The sequence below is a fragment of the Lycium barbarum genome, chromosome 6, assembly GCF_019175385.1.
Source record: "Lycium barbarum isolate Lr01 chromosome 6, ASM1917538v2, whole genome shotgun sequence".
NCBI lineage: Eukaryota > Viridiplantae > Streptophyta > Magnoliopsida > Solanales > Solanaceae > Lycium > Lycium barbarum.
Genome location: NC_083342.1, coordinates 77,127,649 through 77,148,103, shown reverse-complemented (window position 1 = coordinate 77,148,103; position 20,455 = coordinate 77,127,649). Strand labels below are relative to the sequence as shown.

The 20,455-nt window shown below is 38.4% G+C and overlaps 1 protein-coding gene across 1 annotated transcript; it reads right to left on the bottom strand.

The window, feature by feature from the left end:
• Positions 1-7,617: 7,617 nt before the first annotated feature.
• Positions 7,618-10,376, bottom strand: LOC132644098 (uncharacterized). The gene is made up of 2 exons (XM_060360655.1): positions 10,210-10,376; positions 7,618-8,218 (listed from the first exon to the last, which is right to left on the bottom strand). Exons 1-2 carry the CDS (start codon positions 10,374-10,376, stop codon positions 7,618-7,620), a joined length of 768 nt encoding a protein of 255 aa, XP_060216638.1.
• Positions 10,377-20,455: the final 10,079 nt, after the last annotated feature.

Below are 20,455 nucleotides of genomic sequence, written 5' to 3'. Positions count from 1 at the left end.
GGTCCCGGAGCCTGTGGTCCTGAATCTACTCTAGGGGCCTTCTTAGCACCCCCACTGTCTGAGTTTAATCTTTTCATCTATCAATCTGTGCTTACCTACAGGAAAAGAGGGTCAGTCTTTCCTAGACTCTGGCTCTATCTCATGATCTAAGATAGAAAGAAAAGTCAATGATTCCTAAATGCCTTGCAGCCTCCTGTTTATAAGTGTGGCCGGTTTCACACCCATAAACAGGACTCTACCGGACACGGTCTATAAACAATCCCTAGGACGAACTGCTCTGATACCACTTTTGTCATGACCCAAACCGATGAGCCGCGACTAGCACCCAACCACTACTGATCGAGCACCCCTAAACTCACTTCCACTCTGTACTAAACAACTTGGTGGCCATCTTTTTCTGATATTCCACTAGTACCATTCGTGGTAGCATTTATACGATAGATCTTATCTCAGAATCCCACGAAACATGCATATGGATATGTATATGTAAGCATACAAGTAGAGGATGACAACGCAACCAACTTGGTCATCGTATATACTGTTCACAAAATTAAGAGACAACTGAAAGCACATGGCGACCCCCACTATATATACACAATGTCTACAGACCTCTATGGCATATGAACTATAAAAAGGACAGGACAAGGACCTGCCATACCCATATATCTATATATCAAAACAGCATACCAAAAGTGCTGCAGCTCCGGATCAATGGAGCGCACTGACTGCTGCTGAGAGGAGATCCTATTGGTCTGGACCGTCTAGCTGGCTACCTGATCCTGTGGGCATGAACGCAGCGTCCACAAGAAGGGACGTCAGTACAAACAGTGTACTGAGTATGTAAGGCATATATGATAACATAATAAGAAAATATAGAAGACATAAGAAGAAAGTATAACTGTAACTACTTGCCTCATGCGGCAGAATCATGGATGCTCACTTTTACCTTTAAAACATATCACACATACATACATAAACTGTCCGAATCAAATAACATCATTAGCTCGCGTCCGGGGTAATCATCTCACGCCGCCCACTAGTGGTGCTGCCCGTGCCATATAGACACGGTGTATAAGCCACCTGCCTTAGCGGTGCTGCCCGGCCATCTAGGCACAGTGTAATCATTATCATATACTTAACATGAACCATGCATAGGAGCTCAAGTAAAAAATGTAACTCTATCGAAGTGACGTAAGGTCGGTAACCTCCGATTGTATTATGGAATAATCATCATTGCTATTTCTCACCTCGGAGGAACGAATAACATGAGATGAGATGATAATCAATGAATAAAATTGAGAAAATCAAGAAATATCTCAACATTCTCATACTCACATTGAAATCATAAGCTTGGGACTTTTAAACATGAAATAATCATCATAGAAATATTCTCATCTTTGAAATCATCGTTGTCATTGTAAAAACATGTCTATCATTGTTGTCATAAGAGCTTACGGAATCATAAATCTCTGATTTGGAAAATACGGACATTTTGGAAAGCATTTATGGATTAACAGGGAAGGACTTATGCCTTTGAATCATGAACTTTTAACTTGTGGAAGTAAGGAGGAGGTTATGAAGATATGTAGGGAATTATAACATAGGAATTTCTAGAAATAGAATCATCATCATCATAAAACATGCTTACCTTTAGCATCATAAGAACTCTATGATTCATGAATCTCTAGCTTTTGAGAATAAGAACATTCTTGGAAAACATTTATGGATTCACAGAAAGGGATCATGGGACATTCAGAAAACATCTATTGGATTCATACGAAAGGAATCATGCCTTTAGAGGAAATGGACTAGCCTTAACATACATGTTCAGCCTCCAATTATCTACAGTTATTTGTCTAGCTCGCAAGTCTACATTTAAGAGGATTCACACTATCGTTAGACTCATCATAGTATACTTATGCTAATCTTTCAAGTGAAACTGTTCTATATCCTGCCGAAAATCGAGTATCATCTCCCCTGTTTATATGCCTAGCCCGAATTCACAGTTCAACAACCAACAACAACAATACCAACATCAACCATAACATCATTGATACCAAAATACTCCATAAGATATCTCATATGATTTTTTTCCGATTTCTCCACCGACAAATTAACTATACGCTCATTTAATCGTTCTACCTTCGAAAATAAACCTAAACAACCGATAATAAGGAAAGATTCATACCTTCTTCTTGTCAAACCGATAATATCTTCAAGATTCCACCTTGAATCCAAGCCAAATCCAACGCAAAATAATACTATAATCATAACTATGCGCTCCCCGAGCCTCGATTAAGCAAAATCACTTCATTCCCTTAACTTGTTATGACAAAAATGCCCCTCTATGTTTTATGAGCTTTAAGGACTGATATTTGGTGGAAAAAAGGGGGTTTTTCCCCTTTTATAAGGTCCAAATTTGGGTCGGGGTCACTGTAGCAGTTACTGTAGCACGCATTTCTGCTTTGTCAACCAAACTTGTAACGTCCATAATTCTCTACTCCGATGTCCTATCGACGAGCGGTTTGTTGCGTTGGAAACCAGACTCGACAAACTTCATTTTAGGCTTCTGTTTCACTTCAAAACACTTCATATGCTAAGATATATTCTTCCCTCAAGTTGTACCAAAAGTTTCACACAAAATTTTACCCATCCTTTCTCCAAAGTCGTACTACTCTATTTCTTCCACTCATTTCCTTATAAAACCTTCCGGTATACCTTATATACATCCTGCACTCATTAAATACACTTAATAATGCTTGCTTATATTCCAAAGTGGTTTTACTTAACCATAACTCAACGTACTTATGTTTCAAATTTGATACGTGCTTCTTCGAAGATACGGGGTATAACAGTGTGTGTGTGTGTGTGTACAAGTTGTAGTATCATAAAGAAAGACAAGGACTCGACGAAAGAAGAAAGGAAAGGGTGTACTTTGTGAGGATTTCATGATAAGAACAAAAACCGACAGAACATTAGAAGGACTATGATGCATAGCTGTGATGCAAACAGGTAGTGAAGAAGAATTACGGGACAAAATGAGCTAAGCTAATGAAAGGACGAGTCGTGGGAATGGATGGTGTGAAGTATCAACATTTACTGGCATAGTATAGACATAAATCGGAATTGGGAACCTAGAGCAAAGAGAATCTCAAGGATATTAAGAAGATAGTTGTGGAGAAAGACTAGGGCTAAAAGAGTGTGGTATAGTCGGACACTCCATAAGGGGTCTAATGAATTCCGATGTCCCTATTAATTCATTAGCCTAGTGGACTACTAGTCATGAAAGGTAGAAGTAAAAAGACAATAAAAAAGGCATTTGAATTGTATCCGACATGTATAAGCATTTTGATTTGATAGAAGAATTCAACTAGCAAAAAGGAAATAATTTAAACCATGAGATGAAAAGAACTCTGGCATTATATGGAAGAGAGTAGTGGAAGGATCGCTAAGGTCGACCAGATGACCATCAAAGACGGTTAATATTCGAAGGTTACTGGGATAAGAGAACATCCTTTAAAAGGGGGAAGAACAAATTCAGTTCTAAGATGAATTACAATATTCCCAAGTTCAAAAGAGGGAAATGTACTGGCTTGAAGGAGCCAAACTTCGAGATGAACCAATATATCAAGAATGCGCTAAAGAAAAGTGAGAATTGACTAAATGTAAGTATATTATGAGAGAAATGTGAAAAAGAAGGCATGAAAAAATGATGAAGGTTTAACTAATCAAAGAGAATGAGTTTCGTCAACGTGATACGTTGTATGCCGGACTATGACTCGAATCACTCACGCTGAAGAAATTTTAGGTACGTGTAGATATGCAGTGAAGTACTCCAAGGGGTAACAAAAGGAGTAAGAAAGGCCGCATGTGACCAGGGATAAGTATAATGGACAATCTGAAATAAAATAATCACTGAGAATAATAAGTCATTAGCAAGGAAATGCTACTGCAAATCATCTAGGCGCTACCATAAGTGGAACTAAGATGATATTGTAAGGGATTGAAGAGTACGACCAAGGAATTAAAAGGAGATGATATGGTATGTATATAAGGTCGACTAGTACAAAAAGGGATGATGTAAAATAGCACTAGAGAAGCAAGCAAGGAAAGGTGCCATATCTGAACAAGAGAATTTGTCTACTAGTAGGGAAATAAGGAGCAAGGCAAAAGAGTATAACAATTAAGAGTGCTCACAAATCAATGGGGAGCCGTGGAAATCATGAGTTAGGACCATCTTAATGGCAATAGGTCCCAGGATGCTAACTAGATATCAGTTGACCACTGGGTACATATATAAGAACATGAGGATATGGAACTAATGAATGAGTTCAACAAAGGATTAGGAGGATATGAAAGAAGACTAATGAACCCACAGTATAAGAGCATGGAGATCAGGAACTAAAGGAGGACAACCATTTCAAGAAATTAATGATAGCATTGTAAGCTCGCAAGCTACAACATTCGAGGATGAATAATCCTAAGGGGGAAGAATGTTACGCCTCAAAACAATTTCGCGTCATTTGCGTTGTAAGTAAACTAACGTAAGGTCGGAGGGGTAATGGTACCCTTATAAGGTTAAGGAATACTCTTACCAAGTGTTAAGTAAGTGTCTAAAGGTTCCGGGATCAAGCAAATTGAAGAAAATAAGTTTGTAAAAATTTTGGAAAAAGTTGGCAAAATTTTGGACATAAATTTTGGGTCAACTTTAGAGGGGTATATCTCCTAGTATATCGGGATTTTTGAAGTGAAACAAAAGCCTAAATTGAAGTTCAGGAAGTCTAGTTTCTAATGCAACAAACTTTTCGTCAAACAAACGTCAGATTAGGGAGTTATGGCATTTCAAGATAAGCCTCTAAGCTGCCAAATGGCTTCCCCGCGGGCCTCACTTGGAAAGTCGGCGGAACCAACTTTTAAAGGGTATAAATACCCTATTATTCCAATTTTTTCATCATTTACACTTCTTTTGAGTTCTAGACACATCCATACACTTCTCTTAAACACTTATAACCCTTTAAATCAAGAATTCAATAAGATTACACCAAACTAGTTCATGAAAAGTGATTGTTCTTGTTTCTACTTGATATTGTGGTGAGTTTGGTCTTGAAGAAAGTTGGTGTGGCTAAATTTCTTCAAGTATAAGGTATGTTATTCATCCTATTTCTTATGTTGAGTTGATTTGAAGGTTTAGCAAGTCTTAAAAGTGAAGATAGTTATGGAAGAAAGGTCATAAAGTGTTGTGTTTTAGTCGTTGAGTTTATGGACTGTTTTGAGCATGTTGTGGCTGTGTTGTGGGGCTAATTTCCATGTATATAGATGGTATCTAATGTTGTTGGTGTGTTGATGAGATTATGCTCCTTGATTGGGAAGAAAGGAAATGTATATTGTTATTGTATATTGATATACTTTGGGTTGTTTGATGTATACTTCTTGTAAGGGTAGTAAAAGGAGTATTTGAGGACTTTTGCAAGTTTTTTGTTGTTATTGTGGGTTGTAATATATGTTTTGGAATTTGGAGGAAGTAGATAATATAGGGGAAATGCTGTCCGATTTTCGTTGGCTCATTTATTAGTCTAGTTTGATCTTGTGAGAGTTTCAATGGCTTGACCTTGGTATGAATTATCTTGAATTTAGATTTGAAAGTTTGGAAGGATAAGCGTTAAGTAATTAAGGAAACGACAAGGTATGTTAAGGCTAGTCCCTTTCTTTCTAAAGGCATGATTCTTTTCTTGTAAACCCATACATGTTTTCCATAACATTCTTATTCCCAAAAATTAGAAGTTCGTGATTCTTAGAGTTTATTGTGATTCTAAAGATAAGCATGTTGCATGATGATTATGATTCCATTTTTGGAGATTCCAAAGCTTATGGATTTGATGCTATTATGAGATTATTGAGTTTATTTCATGATTTCCTTGATTATATTCATTGTTATTGATCTAACCTTATGATAATTTTTCCTTCAAGGTGAGATGTAGCGATGATGATTGCTCCATAATATAAATCAGAGGTTACTAACCTTACGTCACTCCGATAGAGTAGTAACATCTAATTGGGCTCTCGTGCATGTTATATGTATTTATATATGTGTAATTTACATACTTATCGAGCCTTAACGGCCGGGCAAGATACTAAACATATATTACCGCGCCTTAACGGCTGGGCAAGATACTATACATATATTACCACGCCTTAGCGGACGGGCAAGATACTATACATATATTACCGCGCCTTAACGGCCGGGCAAGATACTATATATATATATATACATATTACCGCGCCTTAACAGCTGGGCAAGATAGTATATATATAGTACTGCGCCTTAGCAGCCGGGCAAGATACTATATATATATAACACGGTTCCTACATGTCGGGCAAGATAACACCGTGCCTACATGGTCGGGAAAGATAACACTGTGCCTACATGGCCGGCCAGGCACCACTAGTGGGCGGCGTGAGATGATTACCCTAGACACAGGAGGCCCGGAAGCAGGCTAATGATGATAGCACCGTGCCTATATGGCCGGGCAGCATAACACCATACCTATATGGTCAGGCAGTTTATATATATATATATATATATTTATTTATAATGTTGATTTAAAAAGTTAAAGTTAGCATGTATGGTATCCGCCGTATGAGGAAATCAAATGTACAGGTTGTCCTTATGTTATGTTATGTTCCATATTTCTTGTTATGTTGTTATTCATGCCTTGCATACTCAGTACATTATTCGTACTGATGTCCTTTTGTTTGTGGGGGCTACGCTCATGCCCGCAGGTAGGCAGGGAGACAGATCAGATCCGTAGGTGCTTTATCAGCGAATTCTCAAGAGCACTCCACTGACTTCGGAGCTACAGGTTGTTTGTTATTGGTCCTTATGGTCACTCGTATTCTATGTAGAGGCTCGTAGACATATGTGTACAGTTAGATATTTCATAACCCTACCGGGTCATATCGTTGTATAACATTGTAGTAGCCTTGTCTGCTGGTGATGATGGACATAAATGTTGAAGATTGTATAGAGAAGTGTCGTTATGTTGTGATATATGTCATTACAAATAATGATATCCATGAACTATCTTTATGGTCCACCCAAAAATGATTATGAGATGTATGTTTAGAGGCACTCGGTGTGCTAGCTTTGGGTGCCCATCATGGCCCTCTAGTTGGGTCGTCACACGGGTACACCGAATCTGCATATGATGTGGTTTCGCACGAAGTCCGCCACCACTTTCTTTGTTACTGATTTGTGAGACGTTGATTTCACCCATTTGGTGAAGTAGTCAATGGCAACTAAGATGAACCGGTGGCTATATAAAATTGCGAGTTCAATGGGTTCAATAACATTCATACCCCAAGCAATGAAAGGCCATGGTGAGCTTATAGAATTAAGCTCACTTGGAGGGACTTTGATTAGGTCACCGTCAATTTGGCATTGATGGCATCTCTACACATATTTGCAGCAATCGCTTTCCATGGTCATCCAATAGTATCCTGCTTGTAGAATCTTTTTTTGCTAGTATGAATCCATTCATATGGGGTCCCACATGTCCCAGCATGCACTTCTTCTAGAAGTTTGGTGGGTTTACCGGCATCTACACACCTAAGTAGGCCCTAATCTGGCATCCTTTTGTACATCACTTCTTTGTTTAGGAAGAAGTCATTCGCCATTCTTCGGATGGTCTTCTTTTGTCCATTTGTAATGCTGTCGGGATATTCCCGTCCTTCCGAATACATTTTGATGTCGTTGTATCGTGGCTTGCCATCTGGCTCAGCTTCCACATGGCAACAGTGGGCATGTTCTTCTTTCAAACTTATCCTTAGCGAGTCGATGTGACTGCTTTCAGGATGTTGGATCATCGATGCTATTATGGCTAGTGCATCAGCAAATTCATTCTGAGCCCTTGGCGTATGTCGAAATTCAATCTTTCTAAATTTCTTGCACATTCTTTGCTCCAAGTTCACATATGGTAAGATCGTTTCATTCTTAGTGGCCCATTCGCCTTGTACTTGATGAATCAATAGGTCGGAATCTCCGATGACCAATAATTCATTGATGTACATATCCAGTGCCATTTCGAGACCTAGGATGCAGGCCTCGTATTCAGCCATGTTGTTGGTACATCGGAATTTGAGTTTGGCGGCTATGGGGTAGTGCTGCCCATTTTCTGATATCAGGACCGCCCTGATTCCAGAACCTTTGTAATTCACTGCTCTATCAATGAACAACTTCCAGCCAGTATAGGACTCTGTTACTCCTTCTTCTGTAGCCAACACCCCTTCGTCTGGGAAATGGGTGCGAAGTGACTCAAGCTCTTAATCCACCAGGCTTGCGGCTAGTAGGTCAGCCAAGGCCTGTCCTTTGACGGCTTTCTAGGCTATGTACACGATGTCAAATTCATTTAACAGCATCTTCCATTTGGCCAACTTCCCGATAGGCATGGGTTGGCGGAATTTGTACCTTAATGGATCCATCTTGGATATGAGGTGAGTGGTGTATGAAGATAAATAATGCCTCAACTTCTGAGCCACCCAAGTTAGAGCACATCAGGTTTTTTCCACTAGCGTATATCTCTCCTCAGAGGCTATGAACTTTCTTGCTTAGATAGTAAATGGCCCGCTCCTTTTTCTCTTCTTCATCGTGTTGTCCTAACACGCAACCGAAGGCTTTTTCAGTAACTGATAAGTATAGCAACAATGGACTCCTGGGCCGTGGTGGTACCAGGAATGGTGGGTTGGATAGGTATTTCTTGATAGTGTCGAATTCCTCTCGGCACTTCTCTGTCCATTTTGTAGAAGCATCCTTTTTCAAAAGCTTGAGGATGGGCTCCATAATAATGGTGGATTGAGCTATGAATCGCCCAATATAATTCAGACTTCCCAGGAAACTCATGACTTCTTTCTTAGTTTGGGGAGGAGGCAATTCTTGGATTGCTTTGATCTTTGTTAGGTCTAGCTCTATGCCACTTCTGCTGACTATGAACCCTAGTAATTTTCTAGTCGGTACTCCGAACGCACTTTTGGTCCGGTTTAATTTCAAGTTAAACTTGCGGAGCCTGTCGAAGAATTTTCTCAAATGTGTGGTATGCTCTGAAATTTCCCTTGACTTGACAATGACATCGTCCACATAGACTTCAATTTCTTTATGGCTTATGTCATGGAAAATGGTGGTCATAGCTCTCATATAGGTTGCGCCGGCGTTCTTGAGGCCGAAGGGCATTACCCTGTAATGGTATACTCCCCATGGGGTGATGAAGGTTTTTTTCTCGGCATTTTCTCTGTCCATTAAGATCTAGTGGTAACCGGTAAAACAATCCACAAATGACTGTAGCTCATGCTTGGCACAATTGTCTATGAGTATGTGGATGTTTGGGAGCGAAAAATTATCCTTTAGGCTAGCCTTGTTAAGATCTCGGTAATCCACGTAGATTCTTATCTTGCCATATTTCTTGGGCACCGAAACTTTATTGGCCAGCCATGTGGGGTATGATGTCACCTCCACCACTCCTGACTCAATCTGTTTCTCCACCTCATCTTTGATTCAGATACTAAGATCCGTTTGAATTGTCGGGTTTTCTGCTTTACTGGAGAAAAACCCTCATTGATGGGTAGCCTATGGGATACTATGTTGGTACTTAACCCAAGCATGTCAGCGTATGACCATGCGAAGATATCCACGTACTCCCTCAGCAAACTTATCAATTCCTCTTTTAAAGGAGTATCTAGGTGTGCACTTATCCTTGTCTCTTTGACGTTCTCTTCATCACCTAGATTTATAGCTTCTGTTTCGTCCAAGTTTTACTTCTGCTCATTCTCTAGTTGTTCTACTTCCTCTGTGAGACCCTCGGGTAACACTATGGTCTCATCGTATTCCTTACACTCTTCTTCCTCTATACTGCCCGACTCGTTCGTTTCCCAACATGTCATGACATTTAAGGTTGCTTTATTGTTTTTATTACTGAAAATAAATTCAAGGTAAAATATGTTAGTATAAAACATGCATGCAACAAATAAATAAAACAGTTTTGATAAATCGAGGCTTTTATTAATTTAAAAATATTCAGAAATACAAACTGTGGTCCTGGCTTGGATCAAGTCATTCCCGGATTTTTGAAAACATTACGAGGAATGTAAGTGAAAAAGAGGGCGAGTAATAGGGCCTCGACCGATTCTCCCCATTTTTAAAAATAAATTCATTTTCCCTACCGAAGAGCCAGTAGCAGGGTAGAGGTCCAGTTAGACAGTTGCTCGCCCAGTTCTGCCTCTCGGATTGTGGGTGCTTCAGCACATTCTTCCAGAATCACAAAGCAATCTTCTTCTTGGAATAGCAACTTTATCCCCTCTTCTATGTCAGCATCTCCAGGCATAGGCATTCTGTGGGGAAATGACTGTATAGATTTGGGATGGATTTGCAAAGATTCGCAACCCCTCGTTTCTTTTTGGTAGGTATCTCTTCCTCTACTGGGATGTAACCAAGCCCAAAATGAAAGCTATCTTGAAGAATTGGAATGGGCTCGATGATGGCCTGCAGATTCTTTTCTAAACCTTTTCTGGGTTCAAACCCGTTTAGGATCATAGTGGAAGCAATCATTTTGTAAACTGTTGGCATGGGAGTTTCTAGGTGTCATACCCTATACAATTATACGTCGAATTATTCGCAAGCAAATCGGGTCAAGTTAAAGGCAGAATCATTTTCGGACCGAAAGTAGCAATCTTTAATTTTCAATTTTAATTGGAACATAAATTGTCTATAAATTTTATTTAGTGTAATAATATTATTGGAGATTAGAAACTAATTAATTATGATTAAATTATTAAGTAGGGATTAGTGATTAATTAACTTATTAACTTAATTATTAATGTGGGCCCCACCCGAAAATAATAATAAAAAAATAATAATAAAAGAAACATATAAAATCAAAACACAAATTGGTGAGTCATATTACACATCCTAGTGCAATGACACGTAGAAGGAGAGATATAGTTAGAAGAGGACTAAAGCTTACTCTTTATTATTACATTACAAAGAATTCAACAAAAAAAAAAGGTATAAGACTATTTGATCCACCAGATCCAAGGACCTTAAAACGTGCACAAAAATGGTGAATTTTGGTAATCAAATTGGTGATAGCAACAGCGTGTGTATGTATTCTTAGCAAGCATGGGTATGATCTTTCAACAGTATTCCTCACTTTGGGGATAAGTAGTCTTGAGAAAAGAATATGGGCAGCAACGATCTGCCCTTAATATGCAGCAGTGACATTTAAAAAAAAAAGTTTTTGCTTGCTTAGATTAATTTCAAGGTGATTTGCAAGTCCGAGGAAGTGATAGCGACATCGGGTATTGAATTGAGGTACAAGAAATAGTGAAATTGGAGCAATTGAGGGTACAAATTCCTCTGAGAAAATTCAGGTAATATTTTCTTGTTTTATGATGTAATTGTGTTAATAGAATTGTAATGGAATTATTAGGATTGGATTGGACGAAATTGGAATTAAGAAAATGTATGAAATCGATGTTATAGGAAATTGTGGGTTGGAATGGATTAAGAGAAATTGTTGGGTTGTTAGAATTGCTATGGGCTGAATTGTGAGAATTTATTATGGATATCTCTGTTGTTGGTATTTCTGTGTTAACAGGAGAATAATTGGAAATTCAGGTTAGGCGAACATATAGAGGAAATGCTGCCCAATTTTCATTAAATCCTTAATAATGAAAAGAACCCTAAACGAGAATATATAAGCGGAAATATAGGTTCTATAAGAAAAGGGGCTGTAGATTTGTGATCTAGAAAATATAGTTACTAACGATAACGTTACTCTTATATAAATAGGCTAAAAGAGCGACGAGGCGAAAGGATTCACGAATAGTCGCTAACAGGTATGTAAAGCTATCCTTTCTTTCTTTTGGCATGTCTTAGACTTAAGTGATGACTGATATGAACTTTGGGGTAATTCCATTCCTAACCTTTGAATGATATGTATGATTCTTATTCACTTCGTGATATTGCAATTCTCAAGTGATTGAGTCTCCCTTTTTAGTTTTCTGTATGTTGGATAATAATCGATATATATACCTGTTCTTATTCTTAGGAACTCTGTGATAACTACTGACTGTACGTTATGAGGTGTTTCATACTATAGTGACATATGACAATGATCCTAAAGGCTTTGTGATATACATATGATAACATTCAAGGGATGTTTGACATGTTCCGAGTGACATTCGAAAGGTATTTGATACGACTATTGTCTTGAATTTCAAATGGTAATTCGTGTTGATTATTCTATTGGGTCTTAAGAATGTTTTAAATTGCATATAGCTTCTCACTACTCTGCTCGTGCATGCCTCAATATGTCTTTCACTGAGTCCCGGGCCAGGATCTGTTATCGTGCACACTTTCGCTGTATTGTTCACCGAGTCCCTCACTAGAGGGCCGGGTACGGTATATATATATATATATATATATATATTATGGTGTTATGCTGTGCTATGGTGTTATGCTGTGTTATGGTGTTATGCTGTGTTATGGCGTTATGTTGTGTTATGGTGTTATGCTGTGTTACGGAGTTATGCTGTGTTCTGGAGTATGTTGTGTTATGGCGCCAAAGACGGGGTGGCGACCATGTTCACCGAGTCCCATAATGGGCTGGATATGATATATGATATTGACATGCATGATTTATGTTTCAAAAGCAAGCATTTTGGTATTCTGGTTATTGTACTCATTTTCTGTACTTCTTATTTCAGTTATGACCCCGTTTACTATATCTCATGCTTTATATGCTCAGTACATATTCCGTACTGACCCCCTTTCTTCGGGGGGCTGCGTTTCATGCCCGCAGGTGCAGACACTCGCTTTGGTGATCCACCAGCTTAGGACTCCCCTTCTGCTATCTTGGAGAGCTCCGTTGTTCCGGAGCCTAGATTTTGGTACAGATCCTTTTTGATGTATATATGTATATGTTGTCTAGGGGTACGACGGGGCCCTGTCCCGTCATATTTCACTGTGGAAACTCTTAGAGGTCTGTAGACATGTATGTGGGTTGTATTGAGATGTGATCAGTTATGTCTATATGATCATTATGGATGTCCTGTCGCTATAGCAGCCTTGCCAGCTTGCATATATTGTCGTTTTGTTGTAGCAGCCTTGTCGGTTTGCGTAGTATAATGATATAATACAGTGACAGCCTCGTCGGCGTGCGTATGTTATTACGATGTGATCGATTGAAAACCTATAGTATCAGTCCGATTATTTTTGACAGGTACATATGGGTGTCCAGCTTGAGCACTAGTCATGGCTCACGGGGCTGGGTCGTGACAAAAGTGGTATCAGAGGAGTTTTTCCTCGGAGTGTCTACAGAACGTGTCTAGTAGAGTCTTGTTTATCGTTGTGTTGTGTACCACATCTATAAACAAGAAGCTACAAGACATTTAGGATGTTACCTTTCTTTCATATCTAAGATCGTGCGATAGATCCCAACCATAGGAAATGAAATTCCTTACACTAACCTTTGATTTCAGCTGAAGAACGACATCGACAGAAGAAAGCGACCGATGATATTGGCAGGTACAGGGTACACAGGTAAGTTATGGTGCGAAAGAGGCATGTTGGATAAGGTAAGAATATTGAAACATGATTGAAACGTTAAGTTGGTTGATGAAAGAGGAGGTGGATTAGAAAGTATAACAGAACAGATCGTCAAAGGATCAGGTACGTCTCGAGTTGCGATATGTGAGGTAAGTTCCGACACCATTATACCTTTTACTGGAAATTGGGAGCGCTGTGTGGCTATGACACAATATGATATATGTGTATATATGTTGGCCCTGTGAGGCATTGTTGGTATCTTCTGCGTGCAGGTTTTGAGTGTTATATCCCGCATTCTTGTACAATCAGATAATTCAAGACAATCGCGGGAAGACAGTAATCAAGGCTATATTTTTACTTTGCTGGGCATATAAGTTGTTATAAAAATATTAAAGTGGAAATAATGAGAAAGGTCAAGGGCATAAAAGGAAATTCGCAATATGACTCGTGGAAATGTGGAGGGAGACGAAGGGCAAATTTGGAATGTGAAAAAATTAAATTTTCATGAAAAGCACAAAATAATAATAATATGGGCTTGGAGGAAAAAGGGGCCATTTAGGCCATCTATAGTAAATGGGCCAAAGCCCATATGAGCAAAATCTATAAGTCCATAAGATGACTTAATTAGTCATCTTATTCATTATTTCTCTAGAACTTTCAAGAAAAAGCAAGAACAAAAAAAAGAAGGAGAAAACCTTGAGGCCATTTCGGCCAAGAGGAATTCCACAAGAAAAAATTGACTAAAATTCCTTCAAAAATCATTTTCTACCAAGTAGAGGGTCCTTAACAAAGTGGAGTTGTTGTTGAAGCAAGAAAAATTCAAAATCATACAAGTTGCCAAGTTGTAGTCCAGTGAAGAAGTGGAGGAAAATAAAGGTGAGGACTTGTGCTCTTTTACATGTTATGAATATTTATGCATGTTGTAGTGTACAAAAGTGGATGAAATTCATGAAGAACAATATTATGGGATGTGGCCGTGAGGTGTAATATGTGTAGGAATCATGTTTCAATTGTTTCATCTAGTATTTGGTTATTATTGTTGTGAATGCTATGTGGAATAATGGAAGTTGAATAAATTTTGAGAGGTTGTAGTGTGCATGCTTGATGTTGGCCGTATAGTTGTAGTGTAATGTGGAAGATAAATGGTTCTTGTTGTTATGGAAAATTTGTTGTGAGGTTGTTATAGGAAAATATGTGACTTTATTGTAGTTTATGTGAATATTGAAATGAAAGTGGCAAGATGCAAATTATGATTGTTATTAATTAAATTGGAAGGTGAAAAATGCATTGTGGGTGAATTATGGTTTTGGTGGAAGTTTATGTAAATTGAATATTATGTTCTTACAGGTATAGAAGACAATGATATTAGTATGGTGTTGTTGATATATATATTATAAGGTTAGTATTGTTTTATGAAAGTTGGAAGGTCTTGAAGGAAATTGTATATTGATTGAATTGTTAGTATTGTTGTTGGCATTGTTGTTGATACTTTGGCCGGGTTGAATTCCTGGGGTTGTTGTTGATTGAAATTGGCCAAGTTGAACTTGGTGGGATGGAGTATTTACAGGAGAAGTTGCTGCCGAAATTTCGGTAGACAAATGTTACTTTAAGATTCCAATTCCAAAAGCTCTAACCAAAGTTGGTAAATGTGACCAATTTGTAGATTTTGGCGGATTTGCGACTTGAATTCGGGATAGCATACGGAGCGGCAAGAGGTATGTAAGGCTTCATCCTTCCTTCTATGGCATGTCTTAGACGTAATAAGTTGGATATGAGCCTCGGGGACAACCCTATCCCCCGGGATCCGCGCCTAAAGTTTCTCCTTTCCCGTTCAGTAGAATTGAACTAAAAATGGTGTAAAAAGTTGGAAAAACTTCCTAAGCCTCTAGAACTTGCTACATAGGACCCGACTACCTTAAAACCCTCATACGTGACGTCATAGAATGGAATGTACACAAATTTGGCACGCCGCCTCAGTTGACTCGAGGTGGGCCCAGTTTTTCCCGGTTTTCCTTTGTTGACTCGTTTGACTTGTTTCGAAGTTGAATCTAAAAGAGAACTTTTGACCCTTGTTCCGATTATTAAACGGCAAGTACTGTACCATTCTAATGGAATTATGTCCATGATGACCGTGGTAACGATGATGTCAAGAAGAAAAGAATACGCCTATGACAAGCATGACAAAGATGATTTCATGACTAAAATGATGAATATGATCTTATATGGATAACGATGTAGTCCAAAATGAGAAAAATGCCTACGGTAGATATGTTCTGCTATGAAAAGGAAAATATAAAAATGTTAAACTATATCTTGATACCCTAATTCTATTACAGGTAATGACTACTCTAAAGGTTCTAAGTAAATGAAACTATACCTTATGACCCTATTTGATGTTTTTCTCATAATGACACTTTTCATTGGTAGCCTCGCCTTATAATACTCGTCCCTTCAAGGTGAGACAAAGCGACTACGGTTGTTCCATAATGTAATCGGAGGTTACCGACCTTACGTCACTCCGATGGATATGTGACTTTCTTTGGGCTTCCATGCATGCTATTTATAAGATACATGTATATGTGTATGGGTATGTACATGTATATGGGGAAAGGGGAAGGGCAAATGTTTTATCATCACCTGATTCAGCTGGATTCCATCCCGGACGCGGGATGCCCGGACGCGGGATATGGGAGAGCCGTACGCGGCGTCTGTATATGTGATGTATGATACATATGATATGATATGTTGGGACACCGTTGGGGAGGGGGTGGGAGAGCCGATGTATTCGGCGTCTGTAAATGTGAGGAAAAGATACCGTTTACTGAAATGTACTGTTTTCTATATACGAAAATAAGGAACACCGTGTTCTGAAAAAGGGGCTAAGCTTGCATGGTATATGCCTACAAGGCATACACATGTACAGCTTACTTCTGCTCCAGGACAAGCTTTGTATGTCTATTCTGTTATTATTCACACTCTATATTCAGTTACTATGTTTTCATTCATGCCTTACATACTCAGTACATTATTCGTACTGACGTCCCTTCTTGTGGACGCTGCGTTTCATGCCGCGCAGGTCAGCAGACAGGTGGATTTGAACCCTAGAAGCTCTATCAGCCGCACTTGACAGCGCTCCAGTTGTTCCGGAGCCCCACTTCCGCGGTACTATTTTGCGTATGTATATTCGAGCACAGCAGTACCCGGCCCTATCTATGTATAAGTGTACTATGTCTAGAGGCTCGTAGACAGATATGCACAGTCAGTTATGTACAGTTAGATATGTGGTATTTTGGCATCTTAATGCTGCTATGTAAAGTGATAGCGAAGTTTACTAGTCTATGTTCATAATGACGCTGCTAATGTTAATGTTCAAAAAAAAAAAATATGGTACTGTTCATACGGTTTGCTAAGAGGTAAAGGTAAAATGATAGATAAGGGGTGCTCGGTACAAGTATCGGGTACTCGTCACGGCCCCTAGTCGGGTCGTGACATTGAGATAGTAAGAAATACAGAGGAAACTCTGCCAAAATTTTCTTAGAAATAACAAGAAAATGACATGTAAGCTCGTAATATTTTGAAAGTTCGTGTCAACAGTAACGATAAGACTTGACTAAGTCGCAAGTACGTCTGACTTCGAGACATAAGGATCAACCGTTGAATTGGTAATAATAGTAAATATGAGGTCGACATTGATAAGGTAAATTTATCATGTTGGAGTAAGGCTTTAAGAGATACCCTCCATGTCAACCATAAGGGGCATCATTCCTATTTGGAAAATTTTGATTTCAAAAAAGCAAATATGAGTAGCAAGTTCGGAATTCATTTGGACGGAAGAGGATACTTTCCAGCCACGTTCTACCTTAGAAAAAGCTCATGTTGAAGAGCAAAAACGTCTAGTAGTTAAGTTTCACTTTTATTTGAAGAGTACGAAGCATACAGTAAGTAATGTATAAACTAAATGGTTCGCTCACGACCCGAAAACAAATCTGAAGGTAAACTATGTAAATCAAGCATTAGGAGCCCCGTGATGCTAGTCGGATTCTAGTTCCCCTTCTTATGGTGGTTTAGAGGATTGTTATAAGAATGAGTAAAATCCGATGAGGAAGTGACTAAAAGATATGACGTGATCTATGCGGCTATGGTATAAAGGCAGATAAGAAATAGAACGACTAAGAAAGAGTAAAACCCGAAAGGCAATAGAACGACTAAGAAAGACCTACAAGTCCTATTGGAAAAGTTCTGAATAAAAGATGGACATAGGATGGAGAAATGAAAGGAATACTAAAGGAAGCACTCAAGACGAACATAAATAAGTGAGTACTAGTATGAAATAAAATAGGAAAACATATAGCTATGGACTTAAAGATGTAGTACGACGAAAAGATGATAAGACAAGACCACTATTAAGACAAATTTTATATGATTTTGAGTAAATTAGAAGTTAGCATTAGGTATACAACAAGAATGAAAGAGTATGAGCCATGAAGGAGTACTGCGTGTATGTGACTTCACCTTGGAAATGGTGAAATCCTTAAAGGACAAGGATTGCGGATTTACGAAACAACTGATGTATTGTGAATTTATTAGAAGAAACAGATGATACCCGTTGGGATAATGATAGTGTTATAAGAAAGCTTGAGACACTTATCATTAGAATATAAGTGCTACCTACTGGAGAATTTGAAACGACTAAAAACACTAGCTAATTACTGATTGGGATGAATGGAATGTGGCTTCGGATAAATTGCTACATTAATTATATTACTCGAGTACCAACCATCAGATTAGATTTTGTACTATATAGCGAGGGTTCTCATCGCCTCCTGATGGTGTTGGGGTTTCATGCAGGGGTAATCTAAATTATAGATGACATAGAGAAAAACATGGATATGGTGCAGTATACCAAATATATTGAAAAAGAATCATATGAATTTGGAAATTGGAAACGGGGACATAGAGTAGAATATAAATAGATAATGATGTAGGTACACCCTAAAGGGGGGAAGCGGATGAGAAAAATGCAAGTGTAAGATGAAAACAACCGACCCTCCAACACATTTAAGGTGGATATTTTAAATTCAAGTGAGATCCCTTGCTGAGATAAGTTAGTAAGATTTGAAAGCCAGCAATAAACAGATGGAAGTCAAGATGGTATTTGAGACAGTGTTGAGAATTATTGGTAAAGACCTTGGATAATATGACGTCCGAAGGTGGACGCTTATAAAAAGGAAGAATATGATAAGAGAATGGTGACGAGAAACTTAAAAAGATGTTATAAAGAATAGCAAGGCTGTACTGGATTAGAGGTTAAGATGTTGACAAAGGAGTTATTGGCTAATGATATTGTGACACATAAGTAGCAAAGGAGAAAGGTTAGGAAATCTGTCCCATAGAAGGATATGAGAAAACCAAATGGTGAATAGAGGAAGGGGAAAGAGTATGGCAAAATAGACAGCAAGTGAGTTTTAGTACAATAAGGTATGTAGAGCAGAATACACCAAGAGGAGGAAAGACTGTGACTAAGATTGAATGCACTTTGTGCAAATTGTACAGGAATAGTTATGCAGCCTATGAATACTTGTACACTAAGAACGAGACTAAGTGAGTACTGGATAAGAAGAGTAAGAATTCAGTAACAACAATGTGATTGCGATATTTCGGATACATCAAAGAAAGGTATAAGATGGTTTAAGGTAAAACTACGGAGATATAATTAGTACCGAGGGCAAAAGCCATAGTTGAGCCTTAATACCAATCGAGAGATATACTAGAAGAATATATGGTTTGCATAGAGACTAGCAAGGCAACACTAAGGTATTTTCCGAGCGAATTTGAGCACTTACACATATGTGTGTAAAGATTGCAATAGGGTGCGTGGTAGGAGAACTAAGAGAAAATTTGAGTAAAGAGGCAATAGAAGAGTTTGAGTCAAAAAATAGGGAAAGGACACGAGATAATATGCCTAAAGTATTGCCAATTAGGTTAAAGGAAATTACGAAATGATTTAACCAAGACAATCAGAACAAGCGAGTTTCAGGATGACAGTGTATTAATAGCCGGCCCTAAAGATCGAGATCAGGAAGTTAAAGACCTTTAAAAGCAAGTCAGAAAGTGACACATGATACTGAAGATTCTAGAATACGGGCTATAACAACGGGGTGAAGCAAGGATATTGGAGTGGAAAAATGTCACCTCTGGGAAGTTTCGTTTTACTCGTAGAACCTGCGAAGGGTCTACAGGTTACCAGAGGCTTGCAATGCTCCAGGAGTATTAAAGTCTAATGAACCAATGAGGGACGTCTGCGCATTACAAGATCTTGTTTAAAGATAAGGAGGTAAAGTGAAGTGAACGATACATCATCTTAAGGGAATAACAATAGAAAAAGAAAGAGTCGAATCATGACTACATGCACCATGAGTACAAGTCCGAATCAATCGATGACTGTACAACTAAACAATATGCAAATAAGAAAGACAGTAACACTTCAGCAGAATAGCCCGAAATACAGCTGATAACCAACTATGAAGTAAAAAAAAGAGCAAAGACAATGACGTGGAATAATTACCTCGAAAAGCAACACTTGAGAAAGTATTGGGAGATCAGGATCAGTTTAACATTCGAGGACGAATGTTCTAAAAGGGGGAAGGATTTCATACCCCATACAATTATACGTCGAATTATTCGCAAGAAAATCGGGTCAAGTTAAAGGCAGAATCATTTTCGGACCAATAGTAGAAATCTTTAATTTTCAATTTTAATTAGAACATAAATTGTCTATAAATTTTATTTAGTGTAATAATATTATTGGAGATTAGGAACTAATTAATTATGATTAAATTATTAAGTAGGGATTAATGATTA

Bases quoted from the DNA above. Each gene is read 5' to 3' on its own strand.
- LOC132644098 (XM_060360655.1), bottom strand. From the start codon at position 10,376: ATGCCTATGCCTGGAGATGCTGACATAGAAGAGGGGATAAAGTTGCTA. The intron at 8,219-10,209 runs GTAGGGAAAATG...GTTCATTGATAG, and splicing joins ACCCTGCTACTGGCTCTTCG to AGCAGTGAATTACAAAGGTT.